This window comes from Nansenia antarctica (assembly GCF_963989245.1).
Source record: "Nansenia antarctica genome assembly, chromosome: 12".
Lineage (NCBI taxonomy): Eukaryota > Metazoa > Chordata > Actinopteri > Argentiniformes > Microstomatidae > Nansenia > Nansenia antarctica.
The window spans coordinates 10043021-10059615 of NC_137682.1; the positions used below are offsets into that span (position 1 = coordinate 10043021).

At 44.2% G+C, this 16595-nt stretch overlaps 1 protein-coding gene across 5 annotated transcripts; it reads right to left on the reverse strand.

Annotated features, from left to right (window-relative positions):
- Positions 1-61: 61 nt before the first annotated feature.
- wdr48a (WD repeat domain 48a) lies at positions 62-11017 on the reverse strand (the record flags this gene model as incomplete). Of its 5 annotated transcripts, none has more annotated exons than XM_080542981.1 (19): positions 62-452; positions 644-833; positions 928-1004; positions 1135-1222; positions 1417-1522; positions 1803-1895; positions 3221-3317; positions 3580-3687; positions 3801-3898; positions 4910-5012; positions 5316-5390; positions 5480-5704; positions 5847-5964; positions 6121-6214; positions 6849-6978; positions 7179-7261; positions 9455-9533; positions 9844-9984; positions 10938-11017. In XM_080542981.1, 19 exons carry the CDS (start codon positions 10983-10985, stop codon positions 357-359), a joined length of 2049 nt encoding a protein of 682 aa, XP_080399107.1. In that variant the 3' UTR covers positions 62-356. The 5 variants fall into 5 exon arrangements, with proteins under 5 accessions (XP_080399107.1, XP_080399110.1, XP_080399108.1 ...); XM_080542984.1 differs by having other exon boundaries at positions 5847-5948; positions 6126-6214; positions 10938-11009; XM_080542982.1 differs by having other exon boundaries at positions 5847-5948; positions 6126-6214; positions 9455-9530; positions 10938-10985.
- Between the last annotated feature and the right edge of the window lie 5578 nt (positions 11018-16595).

Here is a 16595-nt window from a genome sequence, read left to right on the forward strand (position 1 = left end):
CCTCTTCCCCTCTCTCCCCTTTTTCCCCCTCTCTCCCCTTTCCCCCCCTCTCTCCCTGTAACCTCTTGCCTCTATTGCGTACATGACTGATTGGAGAACAGTGACTGTGTGTGTGTGAAGCTCCAGTTACAGGTCAGACGGATGCCTCTGAAGGGTTATAAGGTGTTGTGAGTTCTTATAAGGAGTCGTAGAGTTCTGCTTTTTGTGGCAGGGCCTCACCACACCGCACTACTCATGGGGTTGGGTCGGATGAGTTTTGAACAGTCCTGGGTGGTGCCAGAAGAGAAGGAGAAGGAGGAGGAGGTGGAGGAAGAGGAGGGCAGCTAGCTGCAGACGAGCCTTCTACCCCGCCGCCCTCACGTCGACTTCTGCCGGTAGTGGAGTGTGAGGTCTCCTCCGCTCTTCCAGATAAAATGCTTGACTGTCCTCAGGTCCATGTTGGGGTCCAACACCTAGAAAGAGGATTGTGAGTGATGCTGGAACCCCCTCTATACCTACAAATGGATTGAATTGAGGTCCAAGAAGAACCTGATGGTGGTGTGCAGGTCTAGTGACAGAAGAAGAAGAAAAATGACATAGGAAGAAGGCTCTGGTAGGGGCTGGGCCTATCTATCTACCTACCAATGGCTTCAGCCTGGCTTACCTGGTCCTGACAGAGCAGTTCGATCTTCTCCTCGGCGAGTACCGCCATGTCTTCGTCCTCCTTCTGCTCGCTGGCCTTCTCGTTGGCCGAGGCGCCCGTCTGAGATTCGTTGTCCAGGTTGATGATCTTCTCGTACACGTGCTCCATCACCTTCCTCACCTGCAGCATGTCGCTGGCAGACAGACGGTCCCTACGGAAACCACCACACCATAATATCAGCCGAGTTCCCACAACACTGTACCCCGCGGTGGAAATGCATCGTGTGGCATTATTTCAAAGCTTACTTCTTTAACGTTTTTGCTCCCGATGAGGAGTGAGGCTGGAGGTAGAATGGGATTTTGTTGAATTTGGGCATGTTCTTCTGGAAGCGGAGAACAGAAAAGGGGAGGGGGGGGGCGCGTATAGGAAGCCATTACAACTACATCTAGTACATTGTCACGTCAAAACAGTGATGGACTTGGAGTGTTCTCATGGAAAGGACTAGAGCTTACGTCTACGGTGATGTCAATGACCCACTGAGGGACCGTCTCGTTCAGCAACATGGACTCTGTCTCTCCGCCTGAGTCTCGACACAACAACCTGAGGGCACACAGAGAGGTAGGAACACACACACCTGAGACTCCTACAGATGGAATATCTTGAATTGCTTAAACGATACACCAAGTCATAAAGAACACTTGCTTAATCTGGGGTGGACAAAATCTTCATTCCATAGTTTCTAAGTGAATACTCGTCTGTGAGACGAGTAGGCAGGACAGGAGTGTGCACGGTACCTGAAGAGGGTCCTCCCTCCCGCCTCGCCAAAGATGACAGGAGTGTGTGGTGGCACCTGGAAGTAACCGTTTCCTTTCTGTATCCTGCTCTCATGCTCTCCGTTCACTGGTAACACACAAACACACACGCACACATACATACAACAGTCAGGATACCGAATGTAGATGATGCGATAGCAAAGTGTCATTAGATGTACAGTCATGGGCAAAAATATTGGCACCCCTGCACTTCTGTCAGATAATGCACCACTTCTCTTTTACAAATGCTATGGTATTCACGTGTTTATTTGTTTTGTTTTTGCATTGGAATAACACAGAAAAGCAGAGAAAAAATGGCAAATATACAGGGCGGAATTGTGTGTATGTGTGTGTGTGTGGCAACTGACCGTGGTTCATCTCTGTCTCCTCATCCATGGGGTTGATGTGTGTCCGGGGCCAGTACTCTAGTAAAGCCTGCAGCAGCAGTCCACCCAGGTTCACTAGCAAAGCAACAGAAATACAGCACATATCAGCACCACCTTGTATCTGCCACATATGTCTCTTTGTGTAGACTCCACCCACCTCCCACGTCATGTTGTTATCGTACACAAACGCATCCTTGAACAATTCATACCTAATAGTATTAGAGCACCATCCTGCTCTCTCTCCTTCTCTCCCTCCCTATCCTCCTCTCTCCCTTTTGCTGTCAACCAAAATGTAAACAAAACAGCCAGAGTATTTATAATCGAATAAGAGGCATAAATTGATCCATATCAATTTATAACATAATTATAATTGAATATTGGATTGCTGTGGGCAATGCAGTCAGATAATGTCAATTTGACTTTACTCTCTCACCTGAAAAAAATGTGTATGTCCAACTATAAAAAACAGACATTTCCAATGCTTCAATCAACTGTCCATGTACTGTAAATATGCCATTATGGTATTACCATGAAGCCCAACTCTAGCAGAATAAGAAAGATAGTATATCTACTTTAAGTAAAATAATAAAGTGCCTCCGGTTAGCTCTTTAGCTGGCAAGTGTGCAAGGAGACTAGCTCATCTCATCACCTCTGAGCTAGCTAGCTAGCTTGCTAGTTCTTTGACACTATTTACACTATGGAACTATAGTCAGACACTTTCTAGTCACGATAATAACGACCAATTTTAACCAACTTTCTCTGTCAGAACACTCAGCAATTATATTTGCTAACGTTTCAACTTGCTTACTTTCAATCTGCAGACATCACAGCCGGCAAAAACTCTCGCATCTCGCGCGCACACTTGCGCAAAATCTTGTATTATTCTCCAGCGCTGGCACAGCGTGAAGTGTGGAGATAGGTCTGGCTATGCGAGACTACGGCGGACTAACGTTACCAACGAGCCTATGGGCTTGCCACTCGCCAGATTCGGGTTGGATGCGTTTAAAAAACGCGGATATTTTAGCCTGCTTGTCAGATGTTTGGTGTCCACGTCCGTAATAATTCCTCTTTCTTGGGGGGGCGGGGGGTTCCGTTGGGAGGGCGGCCCGCCCCCCCAAGGCAATGGTAGGGGAAACACTGGGTTTCATGATTCCCGTAAGTTTGGGAAACCTTCTGATCATTTCCAATGTTTCCATATGGGTTTCAATATTATCTGAAAGTTTCCCGTACTTACATAACTTTTGCAACCCTAAACAGTATACACAAACACATTCTTGAGCAATTCATACCTCTAATAGTATATACAAACGCATCCTTGAACAAATCATACCACTAATACACAGTATTCTCAAGGTGAGTGTCAGGTCATGCACTAATAATCAACTCATTGTCGCACTCACGCTTGGGGTCGGATCCATCTGGGCTGGAAAAGCCTGCGTCCTTTGCCGACACCCACGCGGCGAAGCAGTCACTCTCGTCCAGAGTGATGGTCAACATCTAATACATAACAACGTCACGTTGATATTGCAGGCTAGACACTAGAATAAGAGCTATGCATCAAAAGAACAAAAAAGGTCCCCACACAAATGCTCCTTTTACCCTCTTTTATGGTGACGATGTGAATCTCCATTTGTAAAAGTTGTAAAAGAAGGATTATATACGACAGGCTTTTGGTCTTTAACATGTGGAATAACAAGACAACATTGGTAGTCTTGTTGTAATTTTCGACAACCCAGAGGCCTTTAGCTTAGCGTCTTACCCCAGTCTTGAGGTCCACAGAGAACCAGTTTGGCACGTAAACCATCTTGAACCTCTTCTTAATCTCCTCGTCAAACTCCAACTTTCCCAGGTCTTCCACCTTACATGCCTGAAGGGAGAGGGAAAGGATGGGGACTCAGGAGTGTCGACTGAATCAAACACTGGTCAACAACAGAAACTGTCGACGCAAAAACACACAAGAGGAAAGAAAGTGGGGAATACCTTGAGAACATCCCAGTAGGCAATGTTGTTGTTGGTGTCTTTGGTCAGAATGTGTCTCTTGTCATTCAGAATGTGGCACTGAATGATGCTAGCTCCACCTACAGGACAATCACACACACACACAACACTCACTGTGAGACTTGCTTTAGTTCAAATGAAACAGACACTATGGCCCAATCCCGATTCCCTTCGGCTCGTTTTGGAGTGCCACTCGCTTTGGAGCCAAGGCCTCTGAACAGAGCCACAAGGTCGTAGTGGTTGAAAACTTTCCCTTTGAAACGTTTCATCAGGGTCTTGAAGGGTTGTCCCATTTCATAGACGAAGATTCAAACAACTACCCCCTTGTGGCTCTGTTCGAAGGCCTTGGCTCCAAAGCAAGTGGCACTCCAAAACGAGCCGTAGGGGGGTAGAAAAGGAAAACGGATTGGGCCTATGAAATCTCTCCTGCTAACACCTGGACCTTCTGGAGTGCCATGCCACGTGTAGGAGCCAGATATGGTCCTGTGATACGTGTTGTAATTCACTGTGTGGGCATGGGGTGGCGCTGTCACAATACCTGAGGCAGGTGTAGACAAGGTAGCACATTTGCTGTTATCGTCAGGTGTTGACCCTGGAAGGGCAAATAGGTTTGACCGCAAGGGCGCTGAGTTTGTTATTGTTATTGTTCTGTACAAGTGATTAAGCCATTGATGGCACATAGTAACGCAATAAATGTTTATTATGCAGCAAACCAACGACTGCGGATCTTGTATAACCAACAGCAACACATTAAACTAGAACGCATGGAGCGTCAACCGAAATTCCGCGGGTTAGCATCTCAGTAGCTCAGTATTAGACTGTGCTCCTATAACACCATGTGTGAATGAGGTGTTTTGCAGGCGGTGGGATCGTAGGTGTTGAATAGACAAATGTCAGCCTAATAAAGCCTAACCCTTCAAGTAGACCTCTAATGACCTGCCTAATGTGTGCGTGTGTGTGTGTGTGTGTTCGTGTGCATCTGCATGTGTGTGTGTGTGTGTGTGTGTGTGTGTGTGTGTGTGTGTGTGTGTGTGTGTGTGTTCGTGTGCCTCTGTGTGTGTGTGTGTGTGTGTGTGTGTGTGTATGTTCACCTTTGATGACCTGTTCGGGCTGTGTGCAGAGGGGAGTCAGGGGAGTGGTGCAGTCGTTGTCGTAATCGCCAGATGCTCTGAAGTTATGAATACCCTTCAGAGACTGCCGTACATCAGGACAGAGAAGAACACAGCAGTCAACATCGATAACAACTACACAGACGTACGGGTTATCTTAGAGAAGACGAGGAATTATCATGACCTATGATCCAATATTATTTGTATATGTTAAATTGAAAAGGAACTTGTTTACGTACAATTTCCATCATTTCAACTCTACATTTACAACTTACTACTTATCTAATTTAGCCCTACTGTAGCTAACCACCAGCTGCTGTATGATGACATCAGGTGACTCAGTCCCACTGTCTGCTCCATGTCGATGGGGGTAGGGGGCGGAGCTTACCCATTTGTTGACAGTGGACTTGGTGGTGGACACCCAGAGGGCCGTGGGGGGGTCAGCAGTCCGGTCCAGCTCCATCTGAACCGCGGACAAAAACACAGTCAATACTATTGACCGTTTCAACCTCACCGCAACTACATTACCCAGGGTGCCCCTCTGCCTCTCACCTTGAGGACAGGGGCCTTCTCCTCACAGATGAGGACCCTGATGTCAGGGTTGCGTAGGTCTGTACAGTAGATCTTCCTGTCCCTGCCGCCCGAGTACACGTGTGTGAACGCCTCGTTCACCTGGAGCGCCCACACGCCTTCGTCGTGGACGCGGTAGGTGGCGATGCATCGCTGTTGCCCCAGCGACCACAGCCGGATGGTCCCGTCGGAGCTGCCTGAGAGACACTGGAGGGAGAAGCAGCGTTATAATACTGTATTATTATAGCATGAAATACTGTGTTATTATACCATGAAATGCCATGTTATTATAGCATGAAATGCCAGGTAAAAGTTTTAAGTTTTTTTTATTTGTTTCACTCAATCTTACCTGGGTGCCATCGCGGTTCAGCAACAGTGATTTCACGTTGTCTGTGTGTCCCTTCAGCTTCATCAATTTAGCACAGGTTCGAGGATCCCACACTCTCAGCACCTGCAAGTCACACTCACTGACTGAGCGATGTAGACTTTAAATCATCACAATAAGGACATCTTTAACTGCCAAACTGACAATGTCATGTGACTTAATATTTTGCAACAAAGTAGTAACGATCAGTGAAGCAAGTCTTTTTGGACCCTGACATGGTGACGGTCTGACCTCTGACCCTACCTTCTCTGTGGACCCTGACACGATGACTGTTCCCATCTGGTTCATGGACAGACTGTAGATGGAGTCTTTGTTCCCGCTCAGAGAGGATGCTGGGATAGGACAGGGACAGCAGAGTTAAGGAGGACAACATGACATGATGACTGCATGACCTTTGACCTAACCTTCTTTTGTGGAGAAGACAAATCCTCACGCTGGTGCAAACTTACAATACAGCAGAGACACACAGACACACAAGGTCATTAGTCCCATGACTGTGCAGGGGAATCTAGGCTAGCTGTCTAAAGTCAACGACTGACAGTTTGATGTTGTGAAAGCTTCAAGTTTCAAGTTGAGTCTACATAGACATGTTAATCCATTCCAATTCTATGGAATTTACCTGGTACGGTGTATGTGTGAACGCGATTTACATGGACATTGTCTCAGGCTTCCTTTCCAATCATAGTTAGCTAGCTTACTTACTTATCAAATGTACATTTTGTGATATAAACGCATTACGGAGCAGTGAGCACCCCCACCATCTCCCAAAAATTGGAAACCGTCCATCCCTAATCCAGTTGAATGCGTGATTCAAGTAGCTTGTGCAAAGCCGAGACGTGTGTAAAGGCGCAACCCGGCAATCATCTGGCATTTAGCTCATGTGTGAACGGCGAAAATCACTGGCGAACCAGGGTTGGGATTCCTTGCAATTTACAGGGAACTATGTCTGAAAGGGGCTTTACTCACTGGTGACAGTGTTATTGGAGGCAGTCAGTGCTGTCAGTGTGTTGACATCCCAGAGGAAGATCTGTCTATCCAGCCCTGCTGATGCCACCAGCTCCTTGTCCTTAGCATAGGCTAGGGCTTTCACATAGTCCTACAAACACACACACACACACACACACACACACACAAACACACAAACACACACACACACACATCACATCACTAGTTAGTCTGAGAGAACATAGTCCTGCACAAACACCCCACACACAACTAGTTAGCCTGTGAGAACAAGCCCCTCAAACACACAAGAATGTGAATATGAGTTAAAATGTTGGGGGGGGGGGGGATTACCTTGTGTGTTCGTAGTGTGGACATGCAGAATCCTTTATGAGCGTTCCACACCTTCACTGTAGTGTCTGAGGAAGCAGATATCACTGGAGAGAGAGAGAGTTGCAGAACACATGATCAGAGGGCCAGGGTACGTCCAATTTAACACTATCTGCGAATTGAGTAACTTTTCCATGGTCAATATTAGGGATGTAACGGTTCACGTATTCCTACCGAAAACCTTTGGTACGGGTCGTTTGGTTCAGTCCGTGGGTAATGCAGCATTGTACTGCACGTGCGAAACTTTTTAAAAGTAATCTCAGGTGGTGCGTTCATAAATTTGCTCTGAGAGCGCAGGAGCTCACACTGGGTTCAACATCATAGAGCAAGTCATTTGATTGGATTACACCGACGGCATTTAAGCAACCACTCGCTAATAATACAGACCGGGCCAAAGCAATAACAAACGCCATAGGTGTTTTTATAGCAGTGGACCATACTCCGTTGTCGAGAACACAGGTTTTAAACACATGAGAGTAATGGAGCATCGTTACGTAGTTCCCTCTCGTCCGCATTTCAGCCAGGAAGTCATACCAGCCCTTTATAAACAAAAATATGAAAATACAATGATGTCAGTTGGCAAGTCCTAATGTGAAGTTGAAAGCTGCTTATGTGAATACAAGTACAGTTCCAGTGTTTCCTCCAGGATTTTTCACATTAGTGGCGGAGTGGTCGTCTTTCGCGCGCGCAGCGCAACAAATATAATTTCTTAAATAGCGGTTAATTCATTAAAGCCGAGCAGGTGATTTTATATAGAAGGTGATCAAATACCAATATTGTTATGCACGACAGTATGTCATTGCAGCACTTTACGACGTCACGTTCTGTTAGAGCTTTACGACTGCGTGTGTGTGTTGTCAGAATGAATGGCACTTGGGGGGGGGGGGCGGGTGCTGTGTGTGTTATTGAGACCGTTGGGAGAGAGCGCTCCGGTGAACTAAGAAAGTTGTGTATGAGATAGTTTACAATTAAACGCACAGATTACATGAGAGAAGCTATCTGTCATTATTTCAACCACTGTCCAAGTGGGGACGTTACAATACTTTCGTTTTAGAACGAAACGCTAGCAGCGTTTTTAGCAGTCACCATTCTTGAGCAAAACATGATACAAACAAACATTCAAATACTCGTGTCGTCTTATTTTTTTTTCCGATTTCAATGTATGACGCATCATTTGAAAGCTTACCATCTGTAGTTTCAGACTATGTAAACAAACGAAAAATTACGTAAGCAAATGGTTATTATTTATCTAGTATAGATACCACTTCTGCGCCGAATGTACCGCCACCGGCACAAATCCGCACCTGACATTGTAATTACCGTAATTTCTAAACGGTTTGTGCTATCGAAAAAAATCCAACTGTCCCTGAAAGCTGAGATGTTGCACTTCAACCAACATATAGGGTATTACGGTAAAATGTGACGTGAGGACATTCTCAGAGTCAGTTTACTCACAGTGATTGGCGGAGCGTTCAGGGACACATGCTTTTTTTCAGTTCTTCGGTCATAATAACTCGCTGCCTTTCTGCGCAGCCTGAATCAAAGTGGACTGTCTGAATCATTTGGTGGCGGAGGAAATTCATTCGTGGCGGCCCGCCACCAATAAATGCATATAGAGGAAACACTGAGTTCAAGTACAATACATTTTCTAAATGCTGCACCTTAATAGATGTTTTATTATATTTTATTTTATTATATTTTTTATTTATTTGAGAGAATATTCATTTTTTATTTACATTTCAGTAAATGTAACCTTATTATACAAGTAGGTACAGTACAGCTCATTTTCTAAATGCTGCAACTTAATGGATATATTTGTATTATATTTAATTTATTTGAGAGAATATTTATTTTTGATTTACTTTTCAGTCAATTTTACTTTTTATTAGTAGGTTGCAGCTGGTTGCAGCAGTATTGACAGACTTTATTTTATTTAAGAAAGAAAGGCCCACTGTTTGTTCAGTAAACCACTGTATAATAATAATTAAAAACACATTTCTTTTTCTTATATTTTGTGATCATTTTTACCCCGCTATAGCGAAAACGTACCGAACTATGACTTAAAAACCGAGGTACCAATTGTTTTGTGAACTGTTACACCCCTAGTCAATATAAATATCTATATCAATATCTAAAATGTCCCACTGATGTTGTCTCCCATCTTGAGTGATGAAAATCAGCAACACTCCTCTTCAGTGCCTGTTTAACCCTGCAAATCTGGACTAACTCATCTCACTCACATGTCTTCCCGTTGCAGCAGAGGACGATGTCATTGACCCAGTCTGTGTGGTGCTCCATCGATGCGATGTACGGGTCCTGCTGCAATATCGAGCATTAGTAATGCTATATCAGTGTTTCTATGGCTATATCGAGACTACCAGGGGACCGTTATCACCACATCAATGACCTTCACTCTTTACCACATCAGCATTAAAAAAAAAACGCACCATAGTCTAGGGTATTTCCTTAGGAACATCAGAGTATACGATGTTGCATTATTTGTATACACTAGAACATACCAAACGAAGCCTACTGTATCAAGACCACAGTGTCATCTTGAGACAGAGGGTGACATGGTCATAAAAGCGTCCTATCGGGGTCAAGTGTGTCATAGTGAGAGACAGTTTACCTTGTGCTGGTTCACGCTCCATATCCTGATGATGGAGTCTCTGCCCGCCGTGAAAAGACGGTTCAGGGCCGGGTCAAGCTGGAGAGCGTTTACCCCGTTACGGTTATACCGCTCCACCTCATCTCTGATCACATATGACACCTGCGGACATGAGAAAGAACCTGAGTGAGAACACTACATACAACAGCCAAATGAAGATGGATGATGTACCAATTGCCATTGTTGGCACTTAATGCATCTCTGCTCAGTGCATGTCAGCGCGGCACCATTGAATTGAACTGTCAACAGCTGATCATGGTCAAGGAAAATGGGCTCTAATGGATGATGATGACATTGTTATAAGAGTATGTTCTGTGAATTGAGCTGTCAACAGCTGATCATGGTCAAGGAAATGGTGCTCTAATGGATGATGATGACATTGTTATAACAGTGTGTTCTGTCTGAGAGTTACATCAATAATGTTGTCATATGTCAGCCTCTTTTTTTTATGATCTGCCTGACCTTTGGTTTGGTTTCTGAGCGAGATAGCCTACAGACTGTCAATGATATGCAATCGTCTACGAGCTATCATTGCATATCAAAGCTACTACTGGTGATTTGAACCCACGACTCCCAACTGGGTTGCATACTAAAGCTTGAAGCTTCTAGCTAGCTTAGACATTGCAATGCTCGCTTAGACAGGACGTGATCTCTCCACAACTGGCCATGCTAGTCACGGGGGGCGGGTGCCACTGCTGACATGCACATCTCTTCTTGACAGATCGCTAATGTAGCAGGATGATCTCGGTCAAGCGATCAAGCTAGATGCATTATTCAAAATGCTAGTGGGCCTCAGAATCAACGGTCTGCTTAGCAGTAAGGTAGCTAACACAGCTTAGCTCCATCACTAGTGGTGCTACTGCTAAGCGAGAGCAGGTCTGGGGGTCTGCAAGCTGCACTTGCCCCTCACACGTTGTAAGGTTCAGTGACATGATCCATAGATCGCAAAGGCTATATGTCATGTCACCCCCGGCTAAAGTGTTGCATGTGTATAATGCAACTGTGAACACCTCCACTCTGCATGCAGCAGAATGATGAGTTAATAAAGATGTTACCTGGACTTTCCTCCGGCCAGCAGCATTCTGCCTGTGATGAGTCGCCATCTTACATGTTGACAGCCTGACGTCACTTCCATAAAGAGAGGAGTAACGGAACCTTCCGGATGCGAATTTGCGGAACCTAGGATGGTAGGGGAAGGTAGGGCAATACCGCTACCTGATTGGTTGGCGAAGCAGGGAAGGTAGAGCAATACCGCTACCTGATTGGTTGGCGAAGCACTCATGAAGAGCCCCCTCATTGGCTACCTTACCCTACCATCCTAGGTTCCGCAAATTCGCCTTCCGGATAGGAGAGGAGGGAACCTGTCCGCCCCCACACAACTTATTATAAGGACAGGTTATTTATGGTCATCGGGCATCATGGATTGGATAAATTACTAAATTAATTTAATCGATGAATGAATGAATACAAATAATATAATTACACTGTTTACACTATTACTTGATGTCCGCTTAAAACATTATGTAGATCTCATTTATTGTTTTCTTTTTCTTTTTCTTTGCAACATTATTGTTGGTAGTTAGTTATGATTTAGGTATGGGGTCCTGCTCTCTGTGCTGGTCCAGAGTGACAGATGTTCACAACAGTCAAATCGACAGAATAATGAATATTCTCTCAAATAAAATAAAAAATATAATAAAATAAAATAAAACATCCATTAAGGTGCAGCATTTAGAAAATTAATTGTACTTGAACTGTACTGTACTTGTATTCACATAAGCAGCTTTCAACTTCACATTAGGACTTGCCAACTTGTACTGACATCATTATATTTTCATATTTTTGTTTGTAAAGGGCTGGTATGACTTCCTGAATCATTTGGGGGTAGGAAACTATCCTGGAATCATACCTGGATTAACAAGAACAAGTAGCCCTAAATCTGTATGTCAGAAAAAAATGTCTGGTCCACATTGTTTGTCCATCCATGACATTCTGCAGCAGCCCCACTGAGAGCTCAGGCCAGGGGTGGGAAATTAATGTTCACAATGGGCCACATGAGAAACCGGGACTATTGTGGAGGGCCGGACCAGTAGGCTGAACTTAATTCAGCTCAATATTACTTTTATTGCTTTATAAAAAGCAGTAAATGATGTGGGTTTGACTAGCTGCTACTGGTAAGAATACATGTTACGATAAGGCTATGAAAATGTGGAGTAGGTCAAATATAGAAGAGCAAGAGGACTCATTTAAACACAGGGAAGTAAATGCAGCTATAGTTTTGACCCTTTGCAACATCAGTTTGTGCCTATTATTTATTAACATTCCATACATAGGCCTACAACATTACAGTCACAGTGTAGTATTTCTACCTTCTGAAATGATGGCTAGGACTGGTGATATCAAGCGAAAGGTTCTTTATATACAAATCTGCTGACATACACTTGTGATCACTTTCTTTTTCAATAAAACGAGCTATTAGATATTCACTTTCAATTCAATGTACAATTCACATTTCTCAAAAACAACAAACTGTCAACTTTTATCACGTCTTTCCACAAGACATTCTGGAACCTGCAGTTCTTCTTCTTCTTAGCTAATACAACAGAAATGTACTTCTGTCAATCAATCATGTAACATATTAATCAATCTCTTAACTGTGAATCAATCATGTAAGATATTAATCAATCTCTTAACTGTGAATCAATCATGTAACATATTAATCAATCTATTTTAACTGTGAATCAATCATGTAACATATTCATCAATCTATTTTAACTGTGAATCAATCGTGTAACACATTAATCAATCTATTTTAACTGTGAATCAATCATGTAACACATTAATCAATCTATTTTAACTGTCTAACTAACTATAAAGTCACAACACACAGAGCTAAGCATCTGAGTAGAAAAAGCAACAAGTGCTTTTGATATTTTTCAGTTATTTTTTGTGTTCAGTGAGAAAAGTCCAGTCTGCCTTGGGCTTGAACAAGTGCACTGAAGTCTGGTTGAATGTCTGAGGTGGAGATGCGAAGGACAGCTGACAGGTGATCATCAGTGAGAGAGGATCTGTATCTGGATTTGTTGAACTTCAGCACTGAGAATGTTTGTTCACATGTGTAGGTAGATCCAAAGAGAACTAGCATCCTCTGAGCATGCCTCCTCATGTGTGGAAAGTTCTCCTCTTTGAGAGAAGAGTAAAAGTCCAGCAGTGATACTGACTTAAAGTGCTCTGCCAGTAGTGTATCAGACTGCAGGTCAATGAGTTCGAGCTGAACGTCGCTGGGTGTATTATCCACACTGCAGGTTAATTAAGGGAGAACAAATCATGTTCATTTCATTCTCAATTGTTTTGAAGTCTTGAAATCGCCTTGAAAACTCACCATGCAGAGCTCCTAACATGGATGAGTACCTGCAGAGGTGATCAGCTGAGGGTGTGACTTGCTTTAGTATTGGCAAGTGGGTGAGAATGTTGTTCTCAATTTGGCTGGAGAGAAACTGCAACTTTCTCATGAAAGCCTTCACCAAGCTGTACATTTCATGTACAAAAAGGCCCTTGCATTGAAGTTTGGTATTTAGTTCATTCATTAGTGCAGTCACCTCTACAGCAAATCCAAAATCTGCCATCCAGTCTGCATCTGAGAGCTGTCCCCTCCCAAACATTTCAGAATAAAAGTCCCCCCCCCCCCCAAAATGTCAGAATAAAAGTCTGAAAAAAAATGTTTAAAAATAAAAGTCTGATTTTTATTTTCAGAATAAAAGTCCCCCCAACAATATTTCTGAATAAAAGTCAGAAAAAAACTGTTTCAGAATAAAAGTCAGGGAAAAAATATTTCAGCTATTGTAATAGCCTTCGCTTCTTCTTCTTCTTCGGCGTATGGGTAGTTGTTTTTTTCCTCTCCACTCCACCAGGCTCGGGGCCGAGGGGCTACCCTTTTACCACCCCGAGACCTGGTTGAGGGGCTCACCCGGGCTATATTTCTGGACACCCCTCCAGAAGCCACGTCATCGTCTCGTCATCTAATACCGACAGACCATGCATCCCGTTGGGTGGGTGGTACACCGGGCAATCCAGGATAATATGGTCTGCGGTTTGGTCCTCTGCGCCACACTCGCACGACGCATTTGGGGACAAGCCCCATCTGTGCATTGATGAGTGGAAACGCCCGACGCCGGTCCGGAGACGATTGAGCCTCACCCAGGATAGCCTTGGCAAGTCCATCCCGAGGGGCTCAACGCCGGCGACTGGGATGTGGTCGCGGAGTTTGGAGGTGTTAGCCTCCCACTCCGCGCGCCACATATAATCCGCCCATCTTGCCGCACTGATGTTGAGATCTCTGCATTGCTGCCTGAGATCCTGTGCGGCAGGCACAAATGGGTGTCTCCACACACACACACACACACACACACACACACACACACACACACACACACACACACACACACACACACACACAGACACACACACACACACACACACACACACACACACACACACACACACACACACACACACACACACACACACACACACACACACACACAGTGCATGGGATAAGTGACAGAAAGACAGAGCATAGAAATAGATTCGGTAGACATGATATCTGTCAAAAGAGTGTCAAAGTCTAACTCGTTTATTGTTTGAAAGTGATCAAAAGTGTATGCCAACAGAGATTCTTATATAAAGAAGCTTTTTCAACTGATGCTTCAATCACAATCATTTTTGGTTTCTTTTTATTTTACTACTCGATCTTTTCAGTTAGTAAAGCGTCTTTGAGTGTCTGGGGCATGGGATAAGTGACAGAAAGACAGAGCATAGAAATAGATGGGTAGAGGGAGGTAGACATGATATCTGTCAACAGTTAATAGTTAGCAATAGCTATCGAGTAGAGCGATGTGAGTGAGTATAGAAATAGATTACGCAGAACTGGTTGAACAGAAAAACAGCAACCAAGTAGCCTTGAGCAGAGTGGTATGTTAGAAGAGTGGCACCAATGAGCTTCAAATAGTTCCACATAGCTTCCTGGTTATACTGTCCTGATTTACCCAAAATTGACTTTTTATTGGACTAACAACCAGTTGTCAGGCAACATGCTCTGTTGGTATCATGTAAAGGAACTATGGTGTTTGGGCCAATAGAAAGTTGACCCCTTCATTGGTACCACTCTTCTTCATAGAACACTCTGACCTAGAGCAAGTACCTGACCTGTGAACAGCTTCCAAATGCAAATGCCACACTTGGAATCAACTCAGACCTTTTACCTGCTTAATTGATTAAGAAATAATGAAGGAATAGTCCACACTGGCCCATGAAACAGCTTTTGAGTCAATTGTCCAATTACTTTTGGTCCCTTGAAAAAGAGGGAGCTACATATTAAAGAGCTGTAATTCCTAAACCCTTCCTTCAATTTGGATGTGAATACCCTTAACCTAAAGCTGAGAGTCTGCACTTTAAGCCCATGTTCATTATAACTGTAACTTGAAGATGTTTTGGTAAACAGCTAAAATTTAAAATAGTCAAAATATATATTGACCTAACTGTACATATATGTTTAACTCTGTTACACCAGTACATACATTCTGTGCCCCCCACCACCATCCAAGTTGCCCGTCCCTGTGTTAGACCACAGACCGTTACCGTAGTAACTGGGTGTCAAAGCCACTGTGTTAGCTAGTCAACAAACAAACGTCAAACGGCCAGAACAGATATTCAGATGTGGAGTGACAGTGTGAAGAGATGAACATTTTGATGTAAGATATCTGTGTATTGTTAAATCTGTAGAAACAGGCAAACAGGTTTTGTGATTTTCACGTTTTCCACGTGGTCTTGTCTTGTCAGAGAAAGGGCTGCCAGTTCCCGTGTCTCAGTGGTGCTCTTAGACCTGTCGGACACGTGTATATAGTCCTGGTTGACTTTGCCTACAGCAAGCACACTAATTACTGACTTTTGTAATGAAATCTCACATAAAATTGGAAATGAAGTCTCACATACATTTTTTTTGCACGCTTTTATTGAAAAGATAGAACTTCTGGCATGTGTGTGTGTGTCATTCAAACACTTTTAGTTTTTTTCAAACACCATATAAATATGCCAAGTAACCCAAAAATATGTTAACGAATTAAATGTGCTAACCCAAACCCTAAGCCTAAACATTTAAAGAAGGGAACTTTGGACTTCTTCTTCTTCTCCTCTCTCTTTTCTTTTCTTTCTCTAACCCTAACCCAATAAACGTTTTAACCCAAAGCCTAACCCTAACACTAACCCAAAGCCTAACCCTAAACATTTAAGATTTTTGGACTTCTTCTCCTCCTCTCTCTTCTCTTCCCACACGGCGTCCAACTCGTCGCCAACCAACGTCAGGTCGTCCAGCTCCTCCTTCCTCTTTGTTAGAGCCTGGACCTCTACCTGCTGCAGCTTGGCCTGGTCCTCTACCTGCTGCAGCTTGGTCTGGGAAAGCGAGAGCTGCTGACGAGAGGTGACCAGGTCCGTCTTCAGCGCGTCCACCTCCGCCCTGCTCCTCTCCTCAGCCTCAGCGGTGAGCAGGTTGGCGGCTGTGAGGGAGGCCTTCTCCTTCCCCCACCGGTCTCTGTCCTCCTGGAGCTTCGTGCAGGCCTCATCCCTGCTCTTCTCCAGGTCCAGCAGGGCAGCAGCTCTGGTGAGGACCAGAGCCTCAGCTGCCTCACTCTCCAGGGCCCTGACGTTGGCCTGGCTCC